Source organism: Cydia splendana, chromosome 19 (genome assembly GCF_910591565.1).
Source record: "Cydia splendana chromosome 19, ilCydSple1.2, whole genome shotgun sequence".
Classification (NCBI taxonomy): domain Eukaryota; kingdom Metazoa; phylum Arthropoda; class Insecta; order Lepidoptera; family Tortricidae; genus Cydia; species Cydia splendana.
In genome coordinates, this window is record NC_085978.1 from 8,007,014 (window position 1) to 8,032,954 (window position 25,941).

General features: G+C 37.7%; 2 protein-coding genes across 2 annotated transcripts in view; both read right to left on the reverse strand.

Moving 5' to 3' along the window:
* The window catches only part of LOC134800243 (uncharacterized), a 299,703-nt gene that overhangs the window by 88,969 nt on the left and 184,793 nt on the right, over positions 1–25,941 (reverse strand). The window lies entirely within an intron of this gene.
* LOC134799969 (very-long-chain 3-oxoacyl-CoA reductase-B) overlaps positions 6,737–25,941 on the reverse strand; it is a 44,805-nt gene continuing 25,600 nt past the window's right edge. Inside the window, exons 3-6 of the mRNA XM_063772399.1 lie at positions 24,613–24,688; positions 23,204–23,372; positions 9,304–9,472; positions 6,737–8,279 (exon numbers count right to left, since the gene is read on the reverse strand). Coding sequence (XP_063628469.1) covers positions 7,950–8,279; positions 9,304–9,472; positions 23,204–23,372; positions 24,613–24,688 — 744 coding nt within the window. The 3' untranslated portion in view covers positions 6,737–7,949. The remainder of the gene's footprint in view (positions 8,280–9,303; positions 9,473–23,203; positions 23,373–24,612; positions 24,689–25,941) is intronic.

Here is a 25,941-nt window from a genome sequence, read left to right on the forward strand (position 1 = left end):
AATAATACAGATACAAAAACACAAGTAAAATCTATAATATTTAGAGGTGTAAATGTCTCTAGGTGTCAGAACTATATATAAGATTATATTATTAACTATATTATATATTATAGTTTATCAAATTGTCCTTAGAGATGTATAGGGACTCCAAGAGTCAAAATCCTGTATAATTAACACATTCATTAAGAGAAAAGAAACACGAGAGCAGAATGTGGCCTCTCACTGTAATTAAACTCAAAATTAAAGTTACTAAGAGTATAATAGCTCGTGTTAGCTTAAACAGACCAGTCTCCACAAACAGCACCCGTTCACGAGTATGACGCGTATCTCAGCCATCGCCTCCTTCAACCTTCATTCGGGAAAGTGGCTATATATTTTTTATACAGCCGAATCACACATTACACAATACACACCTAATCACACACACCGAACTGAGTATTTTTATATTCATCCTCCTTTTTACTTAAAAAAAACGGGTAAAACACATCTCAAATTCCACAAAACGGATACAAGAATGCATGGAGCTTTATATTTACACTATGAGAACTTCTTTGATGTCCAACATTCAACTAAAGCGAACACAGATAAAAGCTTTGGTCGAGCTTTTTGCATTCTGGACAAAGCTCTGTGCATAGCTGGGGGCATACCGCACAAGGGAGGAAAATTCGACACTCAAAATGCTACATTTTTAGCCCGGAAATACAGTAACTATTCTTTAGATCTTTTAAGAATTTAGAATGGAGCTGTTATTTTAATTCAGCCTCGCTTGTTCAGAGTAGGTTGTAGCCTCTAACCCTTGTGACTATAGGTCCGATAACTAAGTCAATTTTAATTTTGTTACCTACATAAGTAGGTACTTATCACTACACCTTATAAAACAAAGTCCCCCGCCGCGTCTGTCTGTTTGTTTCTATGTATGTTCGCGATAAACTCGAAAATTACTGAACGGATTTTTACATGCGGTTTTCACCTATCAATAGAGTAATTCTTGAGAAAGGTTTAGGTGTACAATTTGTTAACTCGTGCGAAGCCGGGCGGGTCGCTAGTTATTAGTATATAATTTAATCTTGACACAAGAAAATATAATTATTTTTTAAATGTTGGTGCAAAAAATCATTTGTGCTTGATGAAACTTTTTGTAACATAAAAACACTTCACATTATTCGACGGCGGTAATGCATTAATTTTAACCAAGCCATGCACTCTACAGGCCGCCGCAAAAAGATCGCCCCGAAGGTATTCAAATTGCAAACAAAGTGCATGTTGGGGGCACGTACAGCGAAATAATGCGGATTACCCGGTCAAGTGCGAGTTGTGCTTAACATTTTATGTCTTTATTACTAGGAAAAATTCTGAAATCCCTTTTTAATTCCACACACACACAAGCACGCCCGCACGCACGCACGCACGCACGCACGCACGCACGCACGCACGCGCAGTGCGGTTTGTATGTTTTCACGCAACGGTTTTCTATGATTTTCACAAAATTGACGGTCGCCCTTTTTGAAGGCCTTTTCGCACTGCCTTTTCCAGCGCCTTCGCCGGTACTTTTCGTCTATGATAAGGTTGATAATGATAAGGGAGCCTGGCCGAATTCTTAGTATTTTTTTGTTGCATTTTTTCTTAAATCCTTTATTATGATTTAAACGGAATGACCGAGTTTCAACCGATTATTTAGACCGCCACACACATACGAGTAGATACCTAAGAAAGGTTAAGTCCTGTAAGCGGATTATTCCATAGAGTCAAATAGAGTAGAGGTAGGTCTTCTGGGTACCCTACCAGACGATCACGACTTAGATTTTTATTTATTTATAAGTATAATTATTTTATTTTTTCTTAAGTTTAATTACCTATTTTATTATGTAACCCACTTGAGTTTCGTTGCAACAAATTACTTTAATAAGTAACCTGGGCTAGGTATACAACTAAATTCTAATCAGTTCCCATAGGCTTTGAAGAGAAATCACTACACCTTATAAAACAAAGTCCCCGCCGCGTCTGTCTGTTTGTTCGCGACAAACTCAAAAACTACTGAACGGATTGTCATGCGGTTTTTACCTTTTAATGGAGTGATTCGTGAGGAAGGTTTATTTGTATATTATTTTAAGGTTTTGTGTAACCCGTGCGAAGCCGGGGCGGGTCGCTAGTAATAATAATTTTAATCCCTGTCAGTCTATAAAGCAATTCCTACAAGCCAGTATAATAAAGTTACTTCGCGGAACATTTACATCAGAGTTTTGTGACGGCCACGGAACTCTGAAATGCAGTTAGTGCAATCTCTAATTAATATTAAAATGCAATTCCATCTCCCTGTTTGCTGCCGCTGAAAAGTTCAATCTGGTTAGGAATTCGTCCGGACTTGCTTTTAACCAGAAATAAACTATTGAACGATTTTTTGAGCGTGTTGCGTGCCGAAATCTGCATATCGTGACTACTTTGAAAAAAACTCGTAGTCTGTGCGGAAAGAGAAGAGTCGTGGAATGTATTGGGCCCCATACATTCCACGACTCTTCTCTTTCCGCTCCATGCATTCCACGACTCTTCTCTTTCCGCACAGACTTTGAGCCCGATTCGGATTTTGAAATAGACATCTATTAGATATCTTTTAGACATCACCAAGATACGATAACGATATGTTTAAGATCTAACCTGTCAAATATGACATTTGCGCGATTCTGGACATACTCTTGAACAATTTCCTCAGGATATGACAGATATCCAATTCACATCTAATATATATCTTACGCTATCTAACGTAAAAGTGACATTGGTTGCCCGAATTGCGGTGCAAAAGAGAACTAGTTGATAAAGTAAAGTAAAGTATTTATTTATTGTAAACTGTGTACATAAGATGACATATACAGGAGATATCGAATCAACAGTTGCCCATTTCGAGCATACAATATTTTCTTAAAACTACTAACTATACCTACCTAAACTATAACGTATCTAGAATGGATCTAGTACGTGTCGTCTCTTGTGAATATAAACAGTTTCCTTTTTCTCTCAAGTTGCATGATCTGCAATAATCTGAACCTAGTAGATTAAATAGATAAATAAAAGCACCAACTTACCAACTGATGACTGTTGTTATACCTAACTAGGTAATTAATAATCCTTCTACGTCTTTTTCATTTATTCGAGATACCGGACAGCTGAAGGAGTGTTCTCATGAAATTTATACCATTCCCTGTAAGTAAATAAAAGACTTAATTTGTTTTGGACAAACTTTATTTCATAACAGAGTACCTATTTATAATTTACAAATATTTCAAAAGGTTTGACAAGATTATTTTGAATACATTTTGTCTTGAATGTTTTGCACTTTTTTAAGGCCATCGAAATTTCATTTCCCACACTAAAACCGGCAAAAAAAAACAGAGGACTTTGGTTAATTTTAACAATTGTTTCTTTTGATTTATGCATCTTTTTAGTGACGGAAATGGTTCACCAGACTATTAAGCTACCCACCAACAATTTTTGCCATTACACACATACTTTATGTATTTGTTCCATGACTTCACACAAGCTTTGCTGAATCGACCTTACAAAAATCCATGTAACAGCTACTTGATTATAACTTGTTTTTGTACAGAAAACAGGACATTTTTACTGCACATCCAACTTACAGCCAGTAGAGAACAATGCTAAAGTTGCAATAGGACGTTGAACTAAGACTATGTTACTGCGTACTTCCATGCATGCTGTTTTGACTGCTGGTCGTCTTTGTCCAACTTATCCATTTTGCCTGCTCCTAGTAATGTGGCAAATAACGAAGAACAGCACTGTTATTAGTATGGCAATACTTCCAATAATCATCAGAATCTGGTACATTATACTATTATGGTATTATATACATTCAACTCAACATCTCTACAAGCACACATTTCTCATCATTTCTTGTCAGGCTGCGTTAGATTTCGTGGTTCTTTCATGGTTTCGGTGTGACGTTTGTGGCCAGGATTTAATTTGGTGTTAAATTTATTGTATTTGTTTAATGGTAATGCATATTTATTTATTGCATTATGATGATGGTTTTAAAGTTTGACTTTAACGACAATAATGACAGGAGTCAATTTGTGAGCGTGTTTTTATCATTTTTATGTCTATAATATAAAACGAAAATGAGGTTGTATTGTCAACAAATAATTTATGGTCATAAAGCCCATGTCTTGTAGAGTTTATAGAATTAGACCAAAGAGAATTTGAAATGGAGGAATATTGTCAAAGTAAATTATGTAGTTACTGCCATCTTTCGACACAAATGATTTTTTGATGACACTTTTAGAACGTCATTTGACTTTGATCCTTATTTTTTAGACCATTTTGCATTTCTTTCAAGCCTCTGTGAAAGTTTTTGTTTGGTTGCACTTTGTAAAAAAAATATGTCTATATTTATACATATGTTTATTCTATTTGTACGGTTGATTGTGTTATTAAATGCGAAAATATTACAACAAAATGTTATGCACCGTGAGACCGTTACTTTTCTCAAATTTAGATTTGTAAACATTTAAAAACTTGTACATGTCTATGGCTAATATTCAACTAACAACAAACAAAACAAAAAATAACATTCAAACAATCAATCTCTTAACTTTAAATAACATCTTAAAAATATGTCTGCAATAAAAATGCTAATAATCAGGCTTCCAGTTTCCCTTTCCTGAAAAAATAATGAGTAATGAGTTAGTTATGGCAGTGATATGAACAGATTTTTTTTTTTATAACATAGAAATCTGAGTCGGCCGGAAAAATCCGGCCCTATTTCTCATTACCCTAAAACCGGCCCTATTGATATGAACAGAATGAACGTTTACAGTACATATGGTGCTATTACTTTCCCGAACTAGTGGGGGAAAGAGCACTTTCCGTGCGTATTTCGAAAGTTTAAAGGGCCATATGTACTGTAAAACGTTGTACGATACACGTGCGAATAGGTAATTCGCAATTCGTGTCGATTTAAAACACTCCCTTCGGTCGTCTTTTAATTTAACGCCACTAGTTTCGAATTTCCTTTTTCCGCACTTGTATCGTAAATAACTATACCTATTAGTAGGTACATATGGTGCTATTTAAGAATAAGCACTTTTCGTGCCTATGTAGAAAATTTAAAGGACCATAAGTACTGTAAAACGTTGTACGATACACTTGCGAATAGGTCATTCGTAACTCGTGTCGATTTAAAACACTCCATTCGGCCGTGTTTTAATTTATGCGTTCTACTTGTTCCGCGTGCCACTCGTTGGGAATTACCTACTTTCCGCACTTGTATCGTAAATAACTATTGTATGTTGCCTTATTGTATTATAAGGGCCATTTTATTTAGAGTTGTACACTACACCTTTTTTTCAGGATTGAGATCACGACCTCTGTCGATCCTGATAGGAGGAAAGTATCCCATTTTCAATTCAATTCCGTTATTTATTTATCGTATGGCGGTTACACACTGGTTAAAAAATATAGGTACATATATTACAGGAAGTAGGTATTCAAAATTTACAACTATGCAGCATGGTCTTCCATTCCCAGAGTGACACGCGATTACGTCACAATAACATTGCCACTTTATTTCAACATAACATGTTACATGGGTACATTATACCTATGGTTAATAAGTTAAAATATTTCTTTATAATTTTATAATTTTCATTTATATGTATTTTAGCTTAAATTTTACAATAACACGTCATTTTTAATTACTCGTTAGCAATATCTTCCGATTCACGAAAGAAATTTCAGACTTTCGGGTAATTCTGTTTATACTACTGGCAACACAGGATAGCGCTGTGGACATTTGACAATTCGGATCTAGATAACTTCATGCCCTGACCGTCATCCTTGTCGAACGCGTGTTAATTGTTATTTCCTTCTCGCTCAGTGTCAGCAGTCGCAGTGTTTTCCAAACTTTTCACGTCGTAAGCTTGGTAATTAATGTGTAACTGTGAATTAGTTTTTCAAACGTTTGTCTTGTATAGATAAATAAAGTTTAATTTAATACATTAGATTTGTTTTATTTTACTATGTTTCTACATGAATAACTTAAAATTAATGCCGTTAAAATAATTTTCACCGTTGGTTAAAATTCTCCCACATTTCAAAGTTTGAGAACCTGTAAACAGCATGATGACGTAGGCGCGTGTCAGTTAGGTCATACGCGAATCTCGGAATGGAGTACCAGGCTGAGTATATTATTATACCATGCTATGCAGATATGAACTCGCATTCTTGGTTAGGTTTTTGAAGTCTTCAGCGGCGGCAACCATTCCGTTAACACATATCATAATAGATTACATTATGACGGTAACAGAATGGAAGGAACGAAGTACGCTACTACTAGAAGTTAGACCAAGAAAAGTCTGCAGCGATTTTGATAGCCCACGCAGGACAAGTGTTATTTATAGGTCAAAATTTGATAAAAATTTCGTTTAAAATGACACTTGCACTGCGTGGGCTATCAAAATCGCTGCAGACTTTTCTTGGTCTAACTCTAGTACTCAATGGTAATGTTTAAATGTGGTAGTGTGCCATATTTTATCTTTTGAATGTTAATTTGATTACGCTTTAGCTAGAGTCTGTGCGGAAAATGAAAAGTCGTGGAACGTACTCGTATCATATGGTACCCAATACATTCCACGACTCTTTTCTTTCCGAACAGACTATACAGGATGGCTATTTACAATTTGGCATACCTGTCCCATTAGGTCCTCCACCCAATTAATAAAACTAAGAGTTAAAATCAAGCATTTTATTAGTACACCAAACTGTGATACATCATATCATGTATTACAATCCCTTTTAATTAAGAAATCTTTATTCTATAACAACTAAATTAATTATTACTTCCAACACTTAACACTTTCACTGTCCAGAATTTCACATATTACATTAAGTCGTGAGGGTTTACATTGAGTTCTTTTGAAAATGAAGAGAGAATGTATTTTCAGCAGATGGCAGATGGATGGACATGTATTTCTTTTTCTATTATTAATGGACCCATATAAAAAAAAAAATTACACTAAATCTAGGCGCCAGATTCTGTAATTATTCACAAGCTGTCAAGTTCTTGAAAACCATCTTTTGAAATGCCAATGTTTTGGTGAATTTTTATATCCTTTCGCGTATTTCATGTCACAGACTAAACGAAAATGACACCAGTAGCAAGTAAATACAGAAAGAGAAGGGTTTGAAGCCTCTTTAAAACAGCAACACACTCGGATCTTTCGACATTTATAAATGAACGGTGAAAGTGTTAAGTTACGGCTCGACATAATTTGGATAATTCAGAATACTTCAGAATTCTGAATAATCAGAATAAATTGACTCTAATATGATGAAAATATCCAAGATTTTCGGAATTACCCTCTTCATCGAAATTGAGCCTAGATAAAAAGCAGATTCTTAAATGCAAATATTACAGCGCTCCGGGTAACATATTTGTACCTATACTATTACTAAATCACATTTTTAAAGGTTCGAAGTTGACTAATGCGTTTGCAATGTCTTTGGTGTAAGGCATAAATGGCATGCAAATGTGAAGAAGGAAGTGTGATGCAGCAAGAAAAAAAATGATAAATTGCTTATAATGTAGTGTTTTTACTATTAGAGGTAAATCGTTTCATTAATTTTTTTAAGTTCATCCTTATTGGACACCCCGTCCATGAAATATACAAATTTGAAATAAAATGTAAGCCAATTAACTTCGGCGTGCGGATTTGTTGAGACTTTTCACCACTGCGAATTATCTCAATAATGTTAAGACATTTAAGATATAACTTAAATTACCCTTTTAACTTAGACACTGCAAACTTAGTTAGTGGTTACAAATACAGACAGACTAGTGACTGGAGGAAGAAATATGTTTATAAGTGTAAAGAAAAAAATAGTCTTGCTGCATCACAGGATAAAGAAGGAGAAACATTAACTTGCTCCCAAAAACAGAAAAATTATTGCTTTTTGTACTTTTTCAGTGCCCGAGCGCGGCTGTTCTCCATGGACCTGGTGACCAGCCACACGCCGAAGTTCCCGCTGACCTCATTGATGAAGTTGATGACGTTCGTGAAGATAGCATGGGGCAGGTACCCGGTCGTCCTAGAGACAGTACCCACGAGACTCAAGGCGGACTTCACGAAAGTCTTAGCGGTGGGCGCGAAGAAGGTGCTCCTGCGGATGCCGGACATGTTGGTGCACACGAAACCGGGCATTACGCATTGGGAGATAATGCCCTTTTTCCTGTACTCCATGTCGAGGCCCTCGGTGAATTTGTCCACGTAAGCCTGGAAGGAAATTTTACGATTATGGTAGACGCAAACCAAACTGACGACCGGGGTCATATTTCTATCTCTCTCACCCTACCTTCGAGCACGCGAGCGTGAATGAGAAGTGTTACGACTCCGGTCGTCAGTTTAGTTTGCGTCTACTACTATATTTTTGTTTATGGTGAGGTGTAGATGCTCGTGGCTTATAAGATAGGAAAACCTCTTTTAGGACATCAGACACTAGAATGTTACGTAAGGGATTTGTAGGAAGAGTTCTGAATACTTCATTCAAGAAACTATCTTTGTTGAACAGCTAGCAAGTTTATAGAAATTCGCAACAAGCAGGAGCAAAGCTTAATTTAAATGTACATTACATTCGTGAGTGAAACTTTACAAACATAATATTTTACTTTATTTCTGTATATTTTAATTAACTAAACGTTCTACTTTTTAAGGATGATTTAAATTAAACGTATTAACCAATGTTAACAAACTTCCTACAAATTATATTAATTATTATATATATATAAAAAATATATATGTACATAAAAAAACCTTCATGACATAGGAATAAAACAAATATTTGTGATAACACACAAAATATAAATGCCTTTACCGGGATTCGAACCCGGGACTACTGACTAGGCTAAGAGGTCGTCAACAATGACGTCAATGTGTGTTATGCGCATCACTTTCAATAAATAAATAGGTTTGGCAAATAAAATGCCTATTACGAAGCAAGAATTTAAAACAGGTAAGAAACTAACGAGTACCTACAGTAAAAAGTAGACGGTCAGCAGCAATGGGCTGGGGATTACAGAGGAGAAGGACACCCTAGCTAACCGCGGTTTACTGGGGCCTTACCATGATGTCCTTATTGCGAGGTTTTAGGACCTAAACTGAATCGCTAAAGGACGGAGCTATATAACTTAAATAGCTCCTGGTAAGGCTAAGGTCTGGTAAGGCCCCTGTAATGGGGAGCTGTCACAGTTGTTACCGACATAAGAGACAGTAACTCTGGTTACCAACATTCTATTCTCACCTTTGACGCAGCGTAGACTGTTAGCAACGGGCTGGGAATGATGGAGGAGGCAGATCCGATGTTGATGACGACGCCCTTGCCGCGTTTCACCATGCCGGGCAGAACGAGGCCAGTAACTTTGGTCACCGAGGCTACGTTGGCTTTGATGAGGTTGGACATCATCTTCTCCCTGGAATTAAGGTTCGAGTAAGTTTTTGGTTACGGATCCCTTTGTTCGACATAATTATTGAAAATCACAATGTAATGATTGTCAGATTATCATTTGTCATAATTCTGAAACCATGAACTTTTCAGGATTTTCGTAAGGTTATCCTATGGATAGGTTAGGTTAGGTTTGTTTTATGGCAATCCTGAAAAGTTACGCGTTTCTGAGAAAATGCGGGCAAACAATACATTATGACTTAAAACTTTATGGAAAACAAAAGAGACTCTTTTGGTTAGACTCGTAAGATCACATAAGGATCTGTATTCGACTAGACTAGATAAATACTCTGGATACTTTTGGATGAAGTCGATTTTTAGGGTTCCGTACCCAAAGGGTAAAACTACTACTACTAAAACGGGTACTAAAAACAGAATAAAATAAAGATTTAAATGGGGCTCCCATACAACAAACGTGATTTTTGACCAAAGTTAAGCAACGTCGGGAGTGGTCTGTACTTGGATGGGTGACCGTTTTTTTTTGCTTTTTGTTTTCGTTTTTTTTTTTGCATTATGGTACGGAACCCTTCGTGCGCGAGTCCGACTCGCACTTGCCCGGTTTTTTATCTTATCAAAATGCGCAAGGTAGATTACGAATTAAAGTTATATTAATAAACAAAAACAAATAAGGAAACCGAGTACATATCAAGTTTTCGTGTGAGTGTCATTCGGCAATTATTTTTATTAAAGACTTCAAAAGAGTTCCCAAAAAACGTTGTCCTACAGATTTAGTGTGGTAAATTATAAATAACGTACAGTGAGCTGCGAAATTGTAAGGAGAAATTATGAATGAATTCATTGATAAGTCGCCATGCACTTTTAGGAGGAGACTAGCTTTCACTTACTAGCAGAATGTATTACGTATGCGGCACCGCGATATAATACATTCGGTAGAGACACACTTAAAGAAAACGAACTAAAGGACGTCGAACTTAAAGATGTCCTTCTGTTCTGCAGGAAAACAAGAAGATTTGTGGAGAATAGTGTAGGAATGCCGCCGGGACAGTAACCTGCAGCTCCAACTTCAGGGAACTGGGCTGAATGAACGAGACACATGATCGACAGCCCGCCTGCTTCCGGCCGGGCGTCCCTACACTACATCTACATCTACATGCAGAGGACAGTACATTAAACTCAAAACCATATCCGAATTTAAATTATAACGTGTATTTGACAGCTCAATCAAGTCACTACGGAACTGGTAGTTCGCTATACACAAAATTAGTTTGTAAACATTTAATGTCGCCATCTGCGTTTCCAGCTACAGTTACACAATTGATGGGAAATAATTAAGAGTACCTGATTGATACCGTCTGTCCAAATGATCGTTTGTCTCTAACGACGGAATCATTTGTATCCTATAATACAGTAGAAACATTTTGACAGTATAATGACTCGTTCGTCTAGAGACTCTAGAGCGATACTTTTAATCTCGTATTCTGAATTGAGAAATGTCCGGACTAATCCCAATAAGGCCTAGTTTCCCCTCTGGGTTGGAAGGTCAAATGGCAGCTTTCGTAAAAACTAGTGCCTACGTCAATTCTTGGGATTAGTTGCCAAGAGGACCCCAGGCTCCCATGAGCCGTGGCATAAATGCCGGGATAACGCGAGGAAGAAGAAGAAGATTCTGAATTGAGAAAATAAGCAATTTAGAAATTCTTGAATGACATACATACATATAATGTTGCCTGTTGTTTACCTCTGCTTGTATTTCTGTTTTCTTTTGTATTGTCTTCTTTTATTGAGGTGTGCAATAAAGAGTATTTGTATTGTATTGTATAATTACGCCTATTTCCTGGAGGGTTAGGCAGAGACTACGTCTTTCCACTTGCTACGCTATTCTGACATACCTCTTTCGCTTCCCTTACTTTCATAACATTCCTCATACACGCTCGCCGGTTTAGGGTGTTCTTGACCTGGCCTTTCTTCAGGATTTCCCCGATCTGATCAGAGAAAGTCCGCCAAAGTCTACCTCTTCCAACTCCTGCTTTTACTTCTCCCTTTAATTGAATGACGTTTGTAAAAATTCGAAATTCAAATATGTATTAAGCAATAAGCTATTGCTACTTCAGTACTTGAAGCCTACCTCTAGGGCTTGTAACAAATCAATACCACATTTACAGTGACATAAAAAAATCATAGCAACAATTATAAATACTAGAGCATGTACCTGGGTAAGCATAACATTATGAAAATCTTAAAAATAGCAATCTTTATGAACTTTACTTGGATATCAGGCTTATAACGACATTAAATTCGACACACTCCTCGAAAAAGGCAATGTACTGTGATAAATTTAATCTATCGTTTCATACATATTCGTTCATTAGTATTAGGTACGCAGTTATAATAAATCAGCATAATATATTTTCAACAATTGCCATTCGTTTTCCATACTTTAATAGTAATTTGTAAGGGATTTCGTATATCTAATTCCATTTGTTTCAAACATCTCAATCGTTAGTCAAAGGCCAAAGGTTAGGTCAAAGGGTATTGATTCCATTTAAATCTTTTGAATAGTTGATGAAGATTTGGCGCTTTAATCTAGTCTGGATCTGTAATAATATAAAATAAAATGTTTTAGATTTCTTTTACAAGGCTTTTGTTGGCTTAAGGTTATTATATAAGGTTATTATTTGACTACGAGCTCAAACTGGATCATAATTACATATTACTTTCTACTAGTAGTCCATAACATCAAACGCTAAGCTTAAAGTTCCACAATTAGTTCCCGCTATATTAATACCTAAGCCTGTCTTCTAACTTCCCGCTTTCAAATATTCTAACTCACTCTCACACAAACGTCTCCGTATAAGACATCTTTGTCTAGGACTTAACATAACAGTCAAGCAGTTAGTGTGAAAGCCTCATAGTGTCTTGGCAGTCAAGAACGACGTAAAAGTCAGAGAAACGGGTGTGTTTTTGGTCGTTTTAGTAGTGGATTGTATGAGTTTAGTATTCTGATTAGCCGCGCAAGCGCGGGTGAGGTCGACTTCTATGAAACGTAGAGTTGGTTGCTTCAAGTCTCATTTACTTTAAAATATTTGACTGACTTTACAGACAAGTATGCTAGTTTTTTGAGTCATGACTCATGAGTAATTTTTTTGAGTTGTAATAGAGTCCTTTTTATAAAAACTGGAATCAATCTCAATAAACAATATAATAAATTGTGTTAATTAATAAATTAATATATTTAAAGGCGATGAAAATACAAGTTTGCATGACTTTATTTAGTTTATTTTGAAGATTATGTCTACTTCCTACACGAGTTCGATCAAACACGATAGATATAAGCAATTTTCATACTTTTAACTTTTTTGCATAATTTGTTACAAAATTTTAAGATGCATTTAATACCTAATGTATTTATTCATGATTTTTCTCTATCGATTCGATGAAGTTAGTAGAGAAAGGCCTTCAAGTCCTAATTAGCCATCGTATTGTGATCTAAAAAAGCGCTACGATTTTTCAAAAACTCCGCTCTCTGACTCTGAACCTACGGCATCTTCAAAAAATTAGAGTCTAGTAACTGAAATAATCCAACAAATTGTCTTACCTACGTCATCATTTTATAGACATCGACTCATACTAAAGGGGCCCACTGATTAACAGTCCGCCGGACGGTATCGGTCTGTCAGTTAGAACAAATTTTTGACAGGTCCGAACAACTGACAGGCCGATACCGTCCGGCGGACTGTTAATCAGTGGGCTCCTTAAGTTTCACTTGTCCTCCCACTTTTTAAACGACAAACCAAATTGCACCTGTCAGACCGGGGTACAAACAGCAACACTCCTATCTGTACATCGGTGGACCTTATTACAAAAGGCATAGGTCCACCGATGTACAGTTAACAGTGTGGGCGACGGTATGTTCATCTGAATCCCCAATTCGCTCGTACTCGGTAGTCTAATAGAATGTCACTATGAGGATCATTAAGCAAGTCAAGTCAATATATTTGCGACTAATGAGCGGTAATGTCGTAATGATTATATTAATTCAGGGAGTGAGTATTGTGACTTGAGAGTTGAGATGGGGGAATGATGGAGCAAAGTGGATTTAGGTTAAGTGAGAGTTGAGGCTAAATTAGATCTAAGTGTAGGTATACCCCATTTCATATACCATGGCGGGATTCCACTTGAAACGGTCATTATACGTAAACTATAGGAGTAGTGTATGCGTCCAAAGTTAAAACGGCCGTTTTTGTTTTGAGTTCATAGATCGACGAATCCAGCAACATAAAAACTAGTTTGATGTATTCAAAAGGTACTTAAATACAGAATACAGTACGTAGCGGCCCCCTTTTTTTAAATATATTTCGTTAAATTTAAATAATCACGATTATTTAGCAGTGGCGCTAGTGTGCACGTTGATGGGCTCTTAATAAAGGCGCTAGGGCTGCACTCTGGCGGCAGAATATTGCAGTAGCTTACGGCTGATTATTCCAATCATTAAAATTAAGTTTTGATTGCTAGTAACTTTAAAAATACTGCCTATAATAAAGAGTTATTTTATTGCTGACTGAAATTTACACTATTTTCTAAGTCGTGATTGGCTGTCAGGCTGTCACTGTCAATAACGACTTAGTCTGCAGTCTTAGTGCTGATGTTTGTAAAATGGCTTTGATTAAAGGTTTTTAGTCTTAGCAATTAGTTTTTGTAGATTATTTAATGGCGTGAGTTGTACTCGTATGTTTGGTAACTTCAGTAACTTGAATGTCTTTGTAAAAATTGCCAATTGCAATAAGTAGGTACCTAAATGTAATACCTATAAGTCTGTATCTTTAGGTACTTAAAAAAGAGTAAACAAAATCTACCCTCAAATGGCTTCTTGAGCCAGTTGAGGGTAAATGAAAACATTACATGATCAAATAATGTAGGTTAAAGTCAGGTCGTTCAGTGACAGATTCAGGTGGTTTTGAATTTGGTTGGTTAATCAATAAATGTTATAACTACCCGAAAATGTACAAAATATTTGTTTACTTTTATTTAAGTACCCACCTAAAGATAATATTTTGTTGATAGAAATGGTAAAGCTCTAAAGGCAAAAGTTTCTATTTGCTTAGCCTGCTTTTACTCATTACTTCTGTTAGAATCTTCCTTAATAAAACACAGTTGTACTGGTAATCCACAATTAACATTTATTTTCTTTCTTCTCGACCTCTTTTACATTCTTGAACGCCCCGAACTAACTGACTGCCTTCTACCCGTCTTCTATATTTTTTTATTTTCAACTCCCAAACTACCTTCATTAAAAATATTGTCAGTATTACCAATTGTAAAAATGTTAAATAATTATAAAAATTGTAATAAAAGTTAGTTTTAAATTACTCGAACCTTACATTCGACCATCCTGACGTCGTGTATGGTCCCCATACACGCGCCTGGTGGAACCTTACATTCGGTCAGTTAGTTCAGTTAATAACAAAACCATTTTATTTTATTATCACATTAATTTGGTAAGTACTACATTAGTACATTTGCAATATGATATACTAAACCTACTCTTGGGTTTCATTCGCAAAATTAACAATAACAATTTCTCCTCCTACATTTGAATTTGAGTTTAATATTTACGCTAGTATAAAATTACGTCAAACTACTCGACATATTTAACTTTTACATGATTTATTAAACCTCGAACCAATCTATTTTCGAGAAACTTAAGCTTTATCCTCGAACCAATCGCTTCTCAAGGGATTTAAATAAACCTCGAACCAATCAATTCTCGAGGGACTTAAACTAAACCTCGAACCAATCACTTCTCGAGGGACTTACACTAAACCTCGAACCAATCAATTCTCGAGGGACTTAAACTAAACCTCGAACCAATCACTTCTCGAGGGACTTACACTAAACCTCGAACCAATCACTTCTCGAGGGACTTACACGAAACCTCGAAACAATCACTTCTCGAGGTTTTACCAATAAGCATTCCTTGAACCAATCAATTCTCAAGGTTTACCCACTGGCCATATCAATTTAGCGAACCAATCAATTCTAGCATTTTCATCGTTAAGGTGCAAACCATTCTGTTCTCGCCCTTGACCTGGAACAACAGAGAATCCTCTAAGTACATAATTGTATAAAATATATTAATCTGACATTTCATTCGCGTCTTCATTACAATTAAGATCATCAGCGACATCATCGTCTTCATTTAATTCTAATGCAGGTAAATGTATCCACGGCCGCATTCTATCAGTGGCTACGGTGGTTTTGCGTCTATTCTTCATTCCCTCAAAGCCGGGAATCGGAGCAACTTTATACCGGTCATTTCCTAAAGATTTAACTACTTTGTAAGGCCCCTCAAAAGAAGGTAGTAACTTAGAGCTATTTCCTTTATTTTGAAAAACAGTCTTAGTAATTTTAACTAGATCTCCGATATCGTAAGTAGGAGCAGGTCGTCTACCCTTATCGTAACGTTGTTTTTGCTTAGCCTGTTCAGAGTCAATTCTAGTCTTTACTTGATCCCTTATAGTATCTACATCAAGGTCATGGCGCACTACATCAGCTAGCTCATTAAGTATCGGTGTAGCTTCACTTAACATTGCCGTGCCAAACATTATCTCCGACGGTGCCCTACCCGTCGTTTTCTGAACAGAGTTATTCAAACCCCATTGAATCTTTCCCAATTTGGTATCCCAATCTTTTTCATTATGACAGAGGTTAGATGCAGTTAACGAGTCCAATATGGTACGGTTGTAGCGTTCTACTTGTCCATTCGCCCTTGGACTCGCTACTGCATTTAACACGTGTTTGATACCCCTATCCTGACAGAACTTGCGGAAGGCATGGGATGTAAAGCTACTACCACGGTCACTAATTAATCGATCCGGTGCCCTAAAGGTATCAAATATCGTATCTAAAACTTTAATCACATTTTGTGTTTTTGTGTTGCGAACGGATTTGATGAAAACGAATTTAGTGAAAGAATCGACCACAACTAAAATATGGGTGTGCCCCTGCTTTGATTTAACGAAAGGCCCGAGGTGGTCGATGTGTAGGGTATGGAATGGCTTTGCCACTTTTTCAATAGGGTGTAAGAGCCCTTCGCGATTGCTGTGATTATGTTTTGCGTAAGCGCATTCAATACACGCATTTACATATTTTCGGACGAATCGGGACATTTTTGAAAACCAATAAGTCTTCTTGATCCTTTCTAAAGTTTTCTCGTAACCAATATGTCCCATCTCATCGTGATTTAGCCTACACAACTGCCACCTCGCGCCCTTCGGGACAACCCATCGTAAATTATCTTTGTCTCCCTCAATACACCTAAAGAGCCTATTATCTTTGATTACATAGTTATCTTTGATGTATTCGAGTCCCTTCTCATCAAGCCTGCTACATAGAATACCTCGAATCCTGTGTAACTCACTATCTCCTAGCTGCAGAGTAAGCAACCAGTCTTCATCACTTATGGCCATCACCGCTGGGTATGGATCAATGTTTTCCGTTTCACTATCAATGATAGGATTTCTTGACAGCGCGTCCACATGGGACATTTTAACTCCAGCTCGATACTCTATGGAGCAGTTAAACTCCTGGAAAGCCAACCACCATCTGGCTATGCGGGGTATGAGATCCCGTTTTTCAAAAGTAGACCGCAGCGCACTACAGTCGGTAACGACCCTGAACTCTTTGCCCAACAGATACACTCGAAACTTTTTTAAAGCACAAATTACCGCCAACGTCTCTAACTCATACGAGTGAAAATTTTTCTCTTCAGGGGTCGTCTGCCGACTGTAATAAGCTACTGGCCTAAAGCTATCATTCGGTTGGTAACGCTGCAATAGGATGCCGCCTACCCCCAGCCGACTGGCGTCTGTATGGAGCTCAGTCTCTGCTTTCGGATCATATATGGCTAGCACGGGACGTTCAATTAATTTAGATGTAAGCATTTGAAATGCATCCTCCTGTTCTTTGTCCCACTGCCAGGCTACATCTTTCTTTAGCAGTCTAGTCAGAGGATATGCGATTTGAGCAAAACCGTAAATAAACTTTCTAAAATAACTAACCAGTCCTATGAACTGGCGAACACCATGAACGTTCTCTGGGCATGGAAAGTCAACTACTGATTGTATTTTGGCCTTCCCTGGTCGCATACCCTCTGCATCAATTTCATAGCCTAAATACTCTATCTTATTTCGCAAGAAACTGCATTTCGAAAGATTTAATTTCAGGTTAGCTTTGTCTAGAAGTTGCAGGACCTCCTCTAACCGATTGAGACACTCCTGAGGACTTTTGCCATACACCAACAAGTCATCTATATATACTGTAGCCTTTTCAAACCGGATCGGGCCTAGGACCTGGTTCATCATCCTCTGGAATATAGCAGGTGCATTTGCCAGGCCGAACGGCATACGGTTAAACTCGTACTGGCCGTCCGGCGTGACAAATGCAGTCAGATGTTTCGACTGTTCAGAAATGGGCACTTGGTAGTAACCTGACATCAAATCTAGGGTCACAAACCAGGCCTGACCGGATAGACGAGCTATTTCGTCTTCTATTATGGGCATGGGATACCTCTCCTTCACGGTAAGGGAGTTTAACATCCTATAGTCAACGCAGAGACGCACTTTACCATCCTTCTTCCTAACCAGAATAATAGGACTCGCATAGCTAGACACACTCTCACGTATTATCCCGGCCTCAAGCATCTCGTCTACCATGCCTCGGACTTTTTCCCTTTCATGATAGGATAGTCTATAGGGCCTGTATACCACCGGGCGTTGACTATTCAACTCGATAGTCATTGCGGCAGAGTCTGTGCAACCTAAACCCGACAGGTTATATGCAAAACAATGTTTGTACTTTTCGAGTAAATCCATTAATTTAAGTTTATCTGATTCCGACACCGTTTCGCCTACACTTATCTGGTTAACATCTATCGGATCAGCTATTAAGCATGTAGGATTAGAACTTGACTTACCATTTGGTGAGAGCATCTCAGTTGAATGCGCGACTATACGATTTACTAATTCTACCCTTTCTCCGCGGGAAAACACTGCATTTTTCTGTAATAAGCACGGGACTGTTAAAGGTGTAATTACGACATTTAAGTTACCATCTTTAACAGGGTAAACTCCCCCACTTACGACGAACTGTTGATTTGGTTTTCCTATGAGTTTGGTGCTTAAGAATATATTTCCTGTAAATTTGGGCTCAGAAACGGCCTTCACATTAGCCATACCGTGTAAAATACTGTGATCCTTTATGCTAACCCTAACGCAATGTTCGTTGTCGGAGTCCGGGTCATGGCTAGGTATTTCGACGCCAATGTTATAAAACAGTAACCTGGTCGAGTCCTTAATAACAAGAATATGCGGTTGTTCAGTGAACGATTGACCAACCAAAATAGGCCTATTCAATAGGTGGTCTTTTACAACTTTACATTTAACGGTCGCATCTACTCCGTCGATAGACAATTTTAAAAGGACGGATCCTAATGCCTCTACCAGACCATCCCCAAAACCTGTCAATACAGCTGATTTTCCATCGTGAGTAACATTCAATAGCGGGAGAGTGGATTCTTTCAATACCGTCACCTCACTGCCAAAATCTACAAATGCATCCATTGGCAAGCCATTGACAGTTATATTCTTGAAATATTTCTCGTTTGGCTTCTCACTTGAAACACACATTACAGTCTTCGCCGTGTCTGAATTTGTAGATTTTTCTTTCAAGTAACAATTTTCGACTAAGTGCCCTACTTTATTACATTGATTACACTTAAGCAAGGGTTTCGGGCATTGTAAGTAAGGGTGCCCCTTTTCTTTACAGTTAAAACAATATATGCCGTTAGTGCTCGAGCTGGGGGTGGATTTGGTAGGAGGCCTATTTGTTTTGTTGCTATCTACTGAACCAGGTGCACCATTAGAAGCTTTATTTTTAAAAGGTGCATATTGAGGCAAATATGTTTCTTTATTGCTCATTAGAAACTGTAATAGAGCCTCCGGTTCAGTACACCTGAGCGCCAAAGCACTAGATTTAGTAGTTTTATCCGCAATTCCGTGAATTAGGCATTCAACCGCCCGTTTTCCTTTAATATCGCAGTTATTTAAAAGAGCAAGTTTTTCATAAAAATAGACCTCGATTGGCTCGTTAAATCGACTACGTCGTCTAAGCATCTCCTCCAGGGACTGACCATAGTTCTGGTCGCATGGAAATGAGGCAGTAAGTTTTTCTTGCCACTCTGGCCAAGTGAACAAAATAGAGCTCTGGCTCTCATACCAGGTCTTGGCCAGGCCCCGGAGTTTTTGCATCGCAAAATGAACAGTGGTTTTTTCGTCCCAGTTGTAAACAGAGGCGCATTCGTTAACTTTCCGTAGCCAAACGTCAATACGTTGGCTTTTCGCGGAAGGATCAAACTCCGGTACGATATTTTTATAATCCAAACCTTTAATATTCATTTGTGTACTCTGGTTTACAGCATGCGACGATTGACCACTCTTCAGTGACTGAATAATGCCTACAATATCTTTACTAGAAAATACAGGACTACGTGACCTTATCTCTCGACGCTCCCCGCTCGGGTGACGATCCCGCTGTCGATACGGCTCTGGTTGCTGAGTGTGTCGGTCGCGGCTGGGCTCACTTATGCGACTCGGACGCTCGTTCCTTGCAGTGCTAGGACGTCGGCTTCGCCGCTCGATCCTATCTCTGCTAGGATGTCGACTCGGTCACTCGGCTGGCTCAGTGCTGCGAGGCCGACTGTGGCGTAAGGTCCTCTCAAAGCTGGAGCGACGGCTGGTGCGTTCGCTGCGTCTCCTACGGTCTTCATCGCGCTCTCGTAACAGGTCACGTTCCAACCGACGTACGCGTTCGCGTTCGATGTCCAGTTCTCTTTCCCGATCTTGTAAGCGACGGCGGTTAGAACTCCTGCTGCGCCTGCTCACGCGACTACGACTGCGCCTGTTCACATGCGTCCGGCTTCGGGAGCGTCTGTCTACCGTCTCATTGTGCTCATGCCGCAATGGAGTCAATAGCCTGCGATTGCCTCCATTGCGGTCATTTTCAGCCGCATCACCCATTTTCTGGAACTTGGAAATATAAAAGCATGAGCCACGTTTAAATACAATATGTCCCTGCCTGTTTTATGCAACCATTTAACTAGATACTAAAATATTATTATCTGTAATTCAAAACTGAATACATCAAACACAAAATATGTCGTGCCGTTGGCCGAATAAGCCTTAAGATTAAATAAGTAAACAAAATCTATTCATAGCTATTTACATTTTCGACGTTACAATACATTACAATACGGTTGTATTTTACCGACTTCATATGATTTTTTTTTATACTTTTACCTCTTAAACCTTAACGAAATTAAAACAACAACGTTATACGCATTCGTACTCGTAATACTTGTAGTTATATGTAATACTACTATAATATAACAATATGATAGTCGGAAATACAACTTTTTCCTTGTGCCTATGTGCACTGTTCTAAACCAATTTTTTATCAAGCAGATACGTCTGCGAGCGATATTCCAAATTTTGTATTAAAGGAAAAAATGGAAAAATTTACGCTTCCGGCTTCTTGCCGGAAGCGTAAATTTTTCCATTTTTTCCTTTAATACAAAATTTGGAATACTGTTCTAAACTTTCACTTTTCCATTATTTGAGTATCAGGTGTACTTACGTTCGTTAGCGCTGGTTCTTCCGCTTCTGACTTGTTAGAATCTTCCTTAATAAAACACAGTTGTACTGGTAATCCACAATTAACATTTATTTTCTTTCTTCTCGACCTCTTTTACATTCTTGAACGCCCCGAACTAACTGACTGCCTTCTACCCGTCTTCTATATTTTTTTATTTTCAACTCCCAAACTACCTTCATTAAAAATATTGTCAGTATTACCAATTGTAAAAATGTTAAATAATTATAAAAATTGTAATAAAAGTTAGTTTTAAATTACTCGAACCTTACACTTCAACGGGCGCACTTTATGGTTTTTATGTCATCAGGAAATGACTTATGCAATACGTTTTATCATAGTATACATACAGGGTGGAACATTTCTAGAGACTGAGCTGAAAGGATAATGTTATCTAAGTGATCTACAATCGAGTTATTATAATCGTAAAGCTGAAGTAACAAGTAAAACATAATCACTAAAATGAAATATTTTTATATCAGTGACAACCCTACAAAGATATTTACATTTTAAATTGACACATGTCATGTCATACAATAGGATCTACTTGCTAGGGTTGTAACATACAGATTTATGCACTAATGTTTAACAAACTGTATCTCTAAAACAGTTAGAAATATTAACGTGATTAATAAGTGAAAAATAAAGTACGTAGCCTAAACAATTCCCCGTTTGCGTAAAAGTCCTTCGTTCTGCTCCACCCGATATATGATGAGTAAGTAGATACTAGATATGATGGATAGCTAATGGACGGTATTATGCAATAATAATTAGACGATTAATGGTTAGCTAATGGGTGGTATTATACAACGAGGGGTTTTCTTCTAAATGTTAATGTTATTAAAATTAACGTCTACATTGCAAGACGAGCTTGCCAGCGTATTGCCATATGAGAAGAGTGCATTAATAGTAGATTATACAACAATAGCATGAAATAACACATATTGTGCGAGGTAAGTTATTGGTCCCAAGGGGAGCGAGAGCCGATATCGGCAGAGGATCAAGGAGAAAATAGTTATATGCTAGAGTTATACACTTCGTTTGCGAGTAAAATATATGGAAATATTATATTGCATATTCAAGTGTATTTTTATGCTATTTAAATTCGGGACCAATATTTATTACCATTTTTTTTTGTACATAATACTTTTCCTAATTTGGTTTTATTTTGTTTTTGCAAAAGCTTCGTGTAAAAATAAAACTGTAAAATCTGAAAAACAGACTCGCGCGTGAAATACGCGCCTACGCAACATTGTCCATTTTCTTTTACGGATCCACATAAATCCATAGTTTGCAATCGCGTTAACTTCAACCATCAATAAAGCACATGCAAATAAACACTTTAGTCAAATTTAAACAGCAAATTCACGTTCGGAAATCAAATACCGTGAGGCGCCGAGCGTCACAATAATCCCTCGATAAAGCGACGATAGTTGGAATAATATTTCAATTGAACGGCACTTATTTCATACGGTGGCAATACCCGAACACCTGCTTCCCTTTGAAAATCGTTTCTGAACGAAAGGTGCGGTTTGCTGCGTTCAATTTCAACAGACGGTGGGATATTAGCGGAAGATTTGAAAGCATGAATTGGAACGGTTTTTGAACGGAAATTTGGGGGATGTTTTATACAGTTTGTGTGACTACAGTTTGTCACGTACCTATATATTTTTATCCTTTATTGACCACGCAGTTTACGTACTTAAACTTGCTGACAGTCTTTATCTAAATAATTCGTTTAACACTAAATAACCACTGATAAAACCAGATTACGAACATTGCACTTCAAGCCATTTTTACATTACAGATACTTAGTAATTATCAGTAAAGATAAGTCGCCACCAATCAGACACGCCCAGAAAGTACCTATTACTCGGGGTACGAGTTGGAAATGCCGACATTGTTGACTAGCGTGCCGAACTTCAGATCCGTGATCTCTCTCGCGACCTTCTTATAGGTATATATCCTCGCCCTCGCAGGAGTCTGCTTGGATCACCTTCGTTCTCTGGACAAACAATAGGTAAATGTAACTCACCAATCAGGCACGTCCAGGAAGTACTCAGGGTACGAGTAGGAAATGCCTACATTGTTGACCAGGGTGCCGATTTCCAGATCTGTGATCTCTCTAGCGATGTTCGTGTATATTTCATCGCCCTCGCAGAAGTCCGCTTGGATCACCTTTGTTGACACCTTGTAGTCTTTCTCTGGTTGAACAAAAAGAGGAAACGTGAACAACAAAATGTAAGTCTTTTGTAAAATTAATCATAAATAAATCTTCGTTAGTTGCAAGCTTAAAAGACATTGTTATTAGTGTAAATTAAACTACCGGATTTTGGAGCACATAATATGATATATTGCCCTTAAAAATAAATGCTGATGTCTCAAGCCCAACAGTCTCTACGGATTTCAGTCCCCCCTCTAAATATTGGTAATAAATTCAAACGATTCGGCCTTTATCTTTCCATTAAACAAGGGGCTGTTCCATGAGTTGAAACCAACAACGGCCGAATGGAGATGGGTATGAAAAATGTACGACAGATGCCGGCGTGGCCGCGTAAAAATGACTTATGGCTGGAACGCCCGCCACGGCCCGCCCCAGCCCGGCGAATACAGAATGGGGTTTAAAACTGCCTATTGCTCAATAGGTATAGGCCGCTGGATCAGTTCCAGTTATTTTTAATGCCACGTCGGTGGCAAACAAGCATACGGTCCGCCTCATGGTAAGCGGTCACAGTAGTCGATGGACACCTGCAACACCATCAGCAACATGCGCATTGCAGGGACGTTGCATTACCGACTTAAAATCCTGTATACTCCTTTTTTGAAGAACCCCATACCGTAGTCACTCGGGAAAACCTCGACAGGGCGGAGGCCAGAGAGTAGGTACAGTTAGACTTGTTATTAGGTCTAATCGGTCAAAATAAATGAGGTAATGTTAGCTATTTCCCGGTTGATCTCGGGTTAAAATAAAAAAATATGACCTACGAATTCAGCGCGCGTATGACGAACAAAGCTAGACACAAGGTACCTCATCATCATCATCATCTCAGCCGAAAGACGTCCAACTGCTGGACAAAGGCCGCCCTCAAGACAAGGTAGTCACCATCAGATATATTGGAGCTGTCGAGGTGCTCTAAAATAACTGAACACGCACTCCTAATGCCTTGACAATAGGGGCGTGTTCAGATATTTGTGAGCACCTTGGCCGCTTCGATATATCTGATGGCGACTGTACCTACTTTTTGGCTAATTTATTGTTTCGATTCGAATTTCCTAGCTCAAGTTCCGACATTACTAAAATAAGCGTTGAATAAAGTTCGTTCGATAGGTAATTAAATAGAAAATGCCATAATTTGACCCAGTCCTCTCCTGTAATCTTGCTGTAATTAAATTTGTGTTTGATCTATACAATTTTATACCAAATTATAGATGTTGTTTACTTACCTAATTCTTCAGCAGTCGCCCTCAGCTTGTCGATAGATCGACTGACTAGAACAATATCACAACCGCGGGCAGCCAACTGGAAATAAAAAGCTCTGTATTAGTTTAGTGCTTTATATTTTACCACTGCACGTATAAGTAGGGTTTGCAATCCGGATCCGATATGTATGAAATTATCCGGATCTGGATCCGGATCCGCGGATATTCCCATACTTTTCGGATCCGCCGTGCAAACCCTACGTATAAGGTTCAGTAGCCAAAGTTTCCCAGAATTTTTTCCAAGAATGTAAATGACCTGTAGGTCTTATATAGGTAGTTGACCCAGAAAAAATGTCTGCTGGCTTCAGTGAAGACAATGGTAAAGGCGCAATAAAAGTGAATCATCACATCGTAAAACACCTAAATAAATTATATGAGTAAATTAAAAAGAGAAAGGATAAACTTTCGCAGTAGGTATATGTGTTGTTTTTTATGTATGCAGGACTGCAGGTATATTTGTATCGTTTGTTCCACCGTATCAACAATAAACATGGAGCAAATTGTATATTTTTTATATCGAAGATACACCCACAACCAACTTTCTCAACAACCTTTCTTTTCTCTTTAGCCATGTTTGACACAGAAGATTTGATTAAATACCAGATTAAAGATTTGATTAAAGTTAAAGGTAAAGTTTGTTTTTTTTAACAATTTTGTTAGTTAAAATCTGTTATAATTCGCTGGTTAGAGACCCCTTCTTTCCATATTTATATGCATAATAAATGAACAATATGGCTCTCAATAAATAACCTATAAACAACGCAAATTGTAATTTGTCGGATCTGACGCACAATCCACCTACATTAATAACCATACCACGGCATTATTCCTGAATGTCTAGTTTGCATACTAAATTGCCTATTAATAATGTAAATATACTGTAAAGTCATATCACAAGAAATAATGACATGTGTGATTATGAAAGCATTATGTTTACTGTTATGTCGAGATTTTAGGATGTGGAGCGGAAATATTGTAATAGTTAGAAATACCAAGGTCATCTTAATTTGGTGGATGTATAATCTTTGCGCTTAGTTATAAGAAGCCGGTATTTTATTTCGCTTATGTTTCGACGGAATAATATAATTAAAACAAATAAATATAATGTTTAAACATACATACTAATATACTCGTACATACAGACTGCCAAAATGATTACTCTTTCTTTTAGATAACCTGGTTTCCTGTGGTCGGAAAAAGTATTCTTTGCAGTATTATGACTACCTTTGATTTTATATTAATTTGGTAGTTGCAAAAAGTGAACCGAATTTTCTAAAACCCAATAAGCTGCAG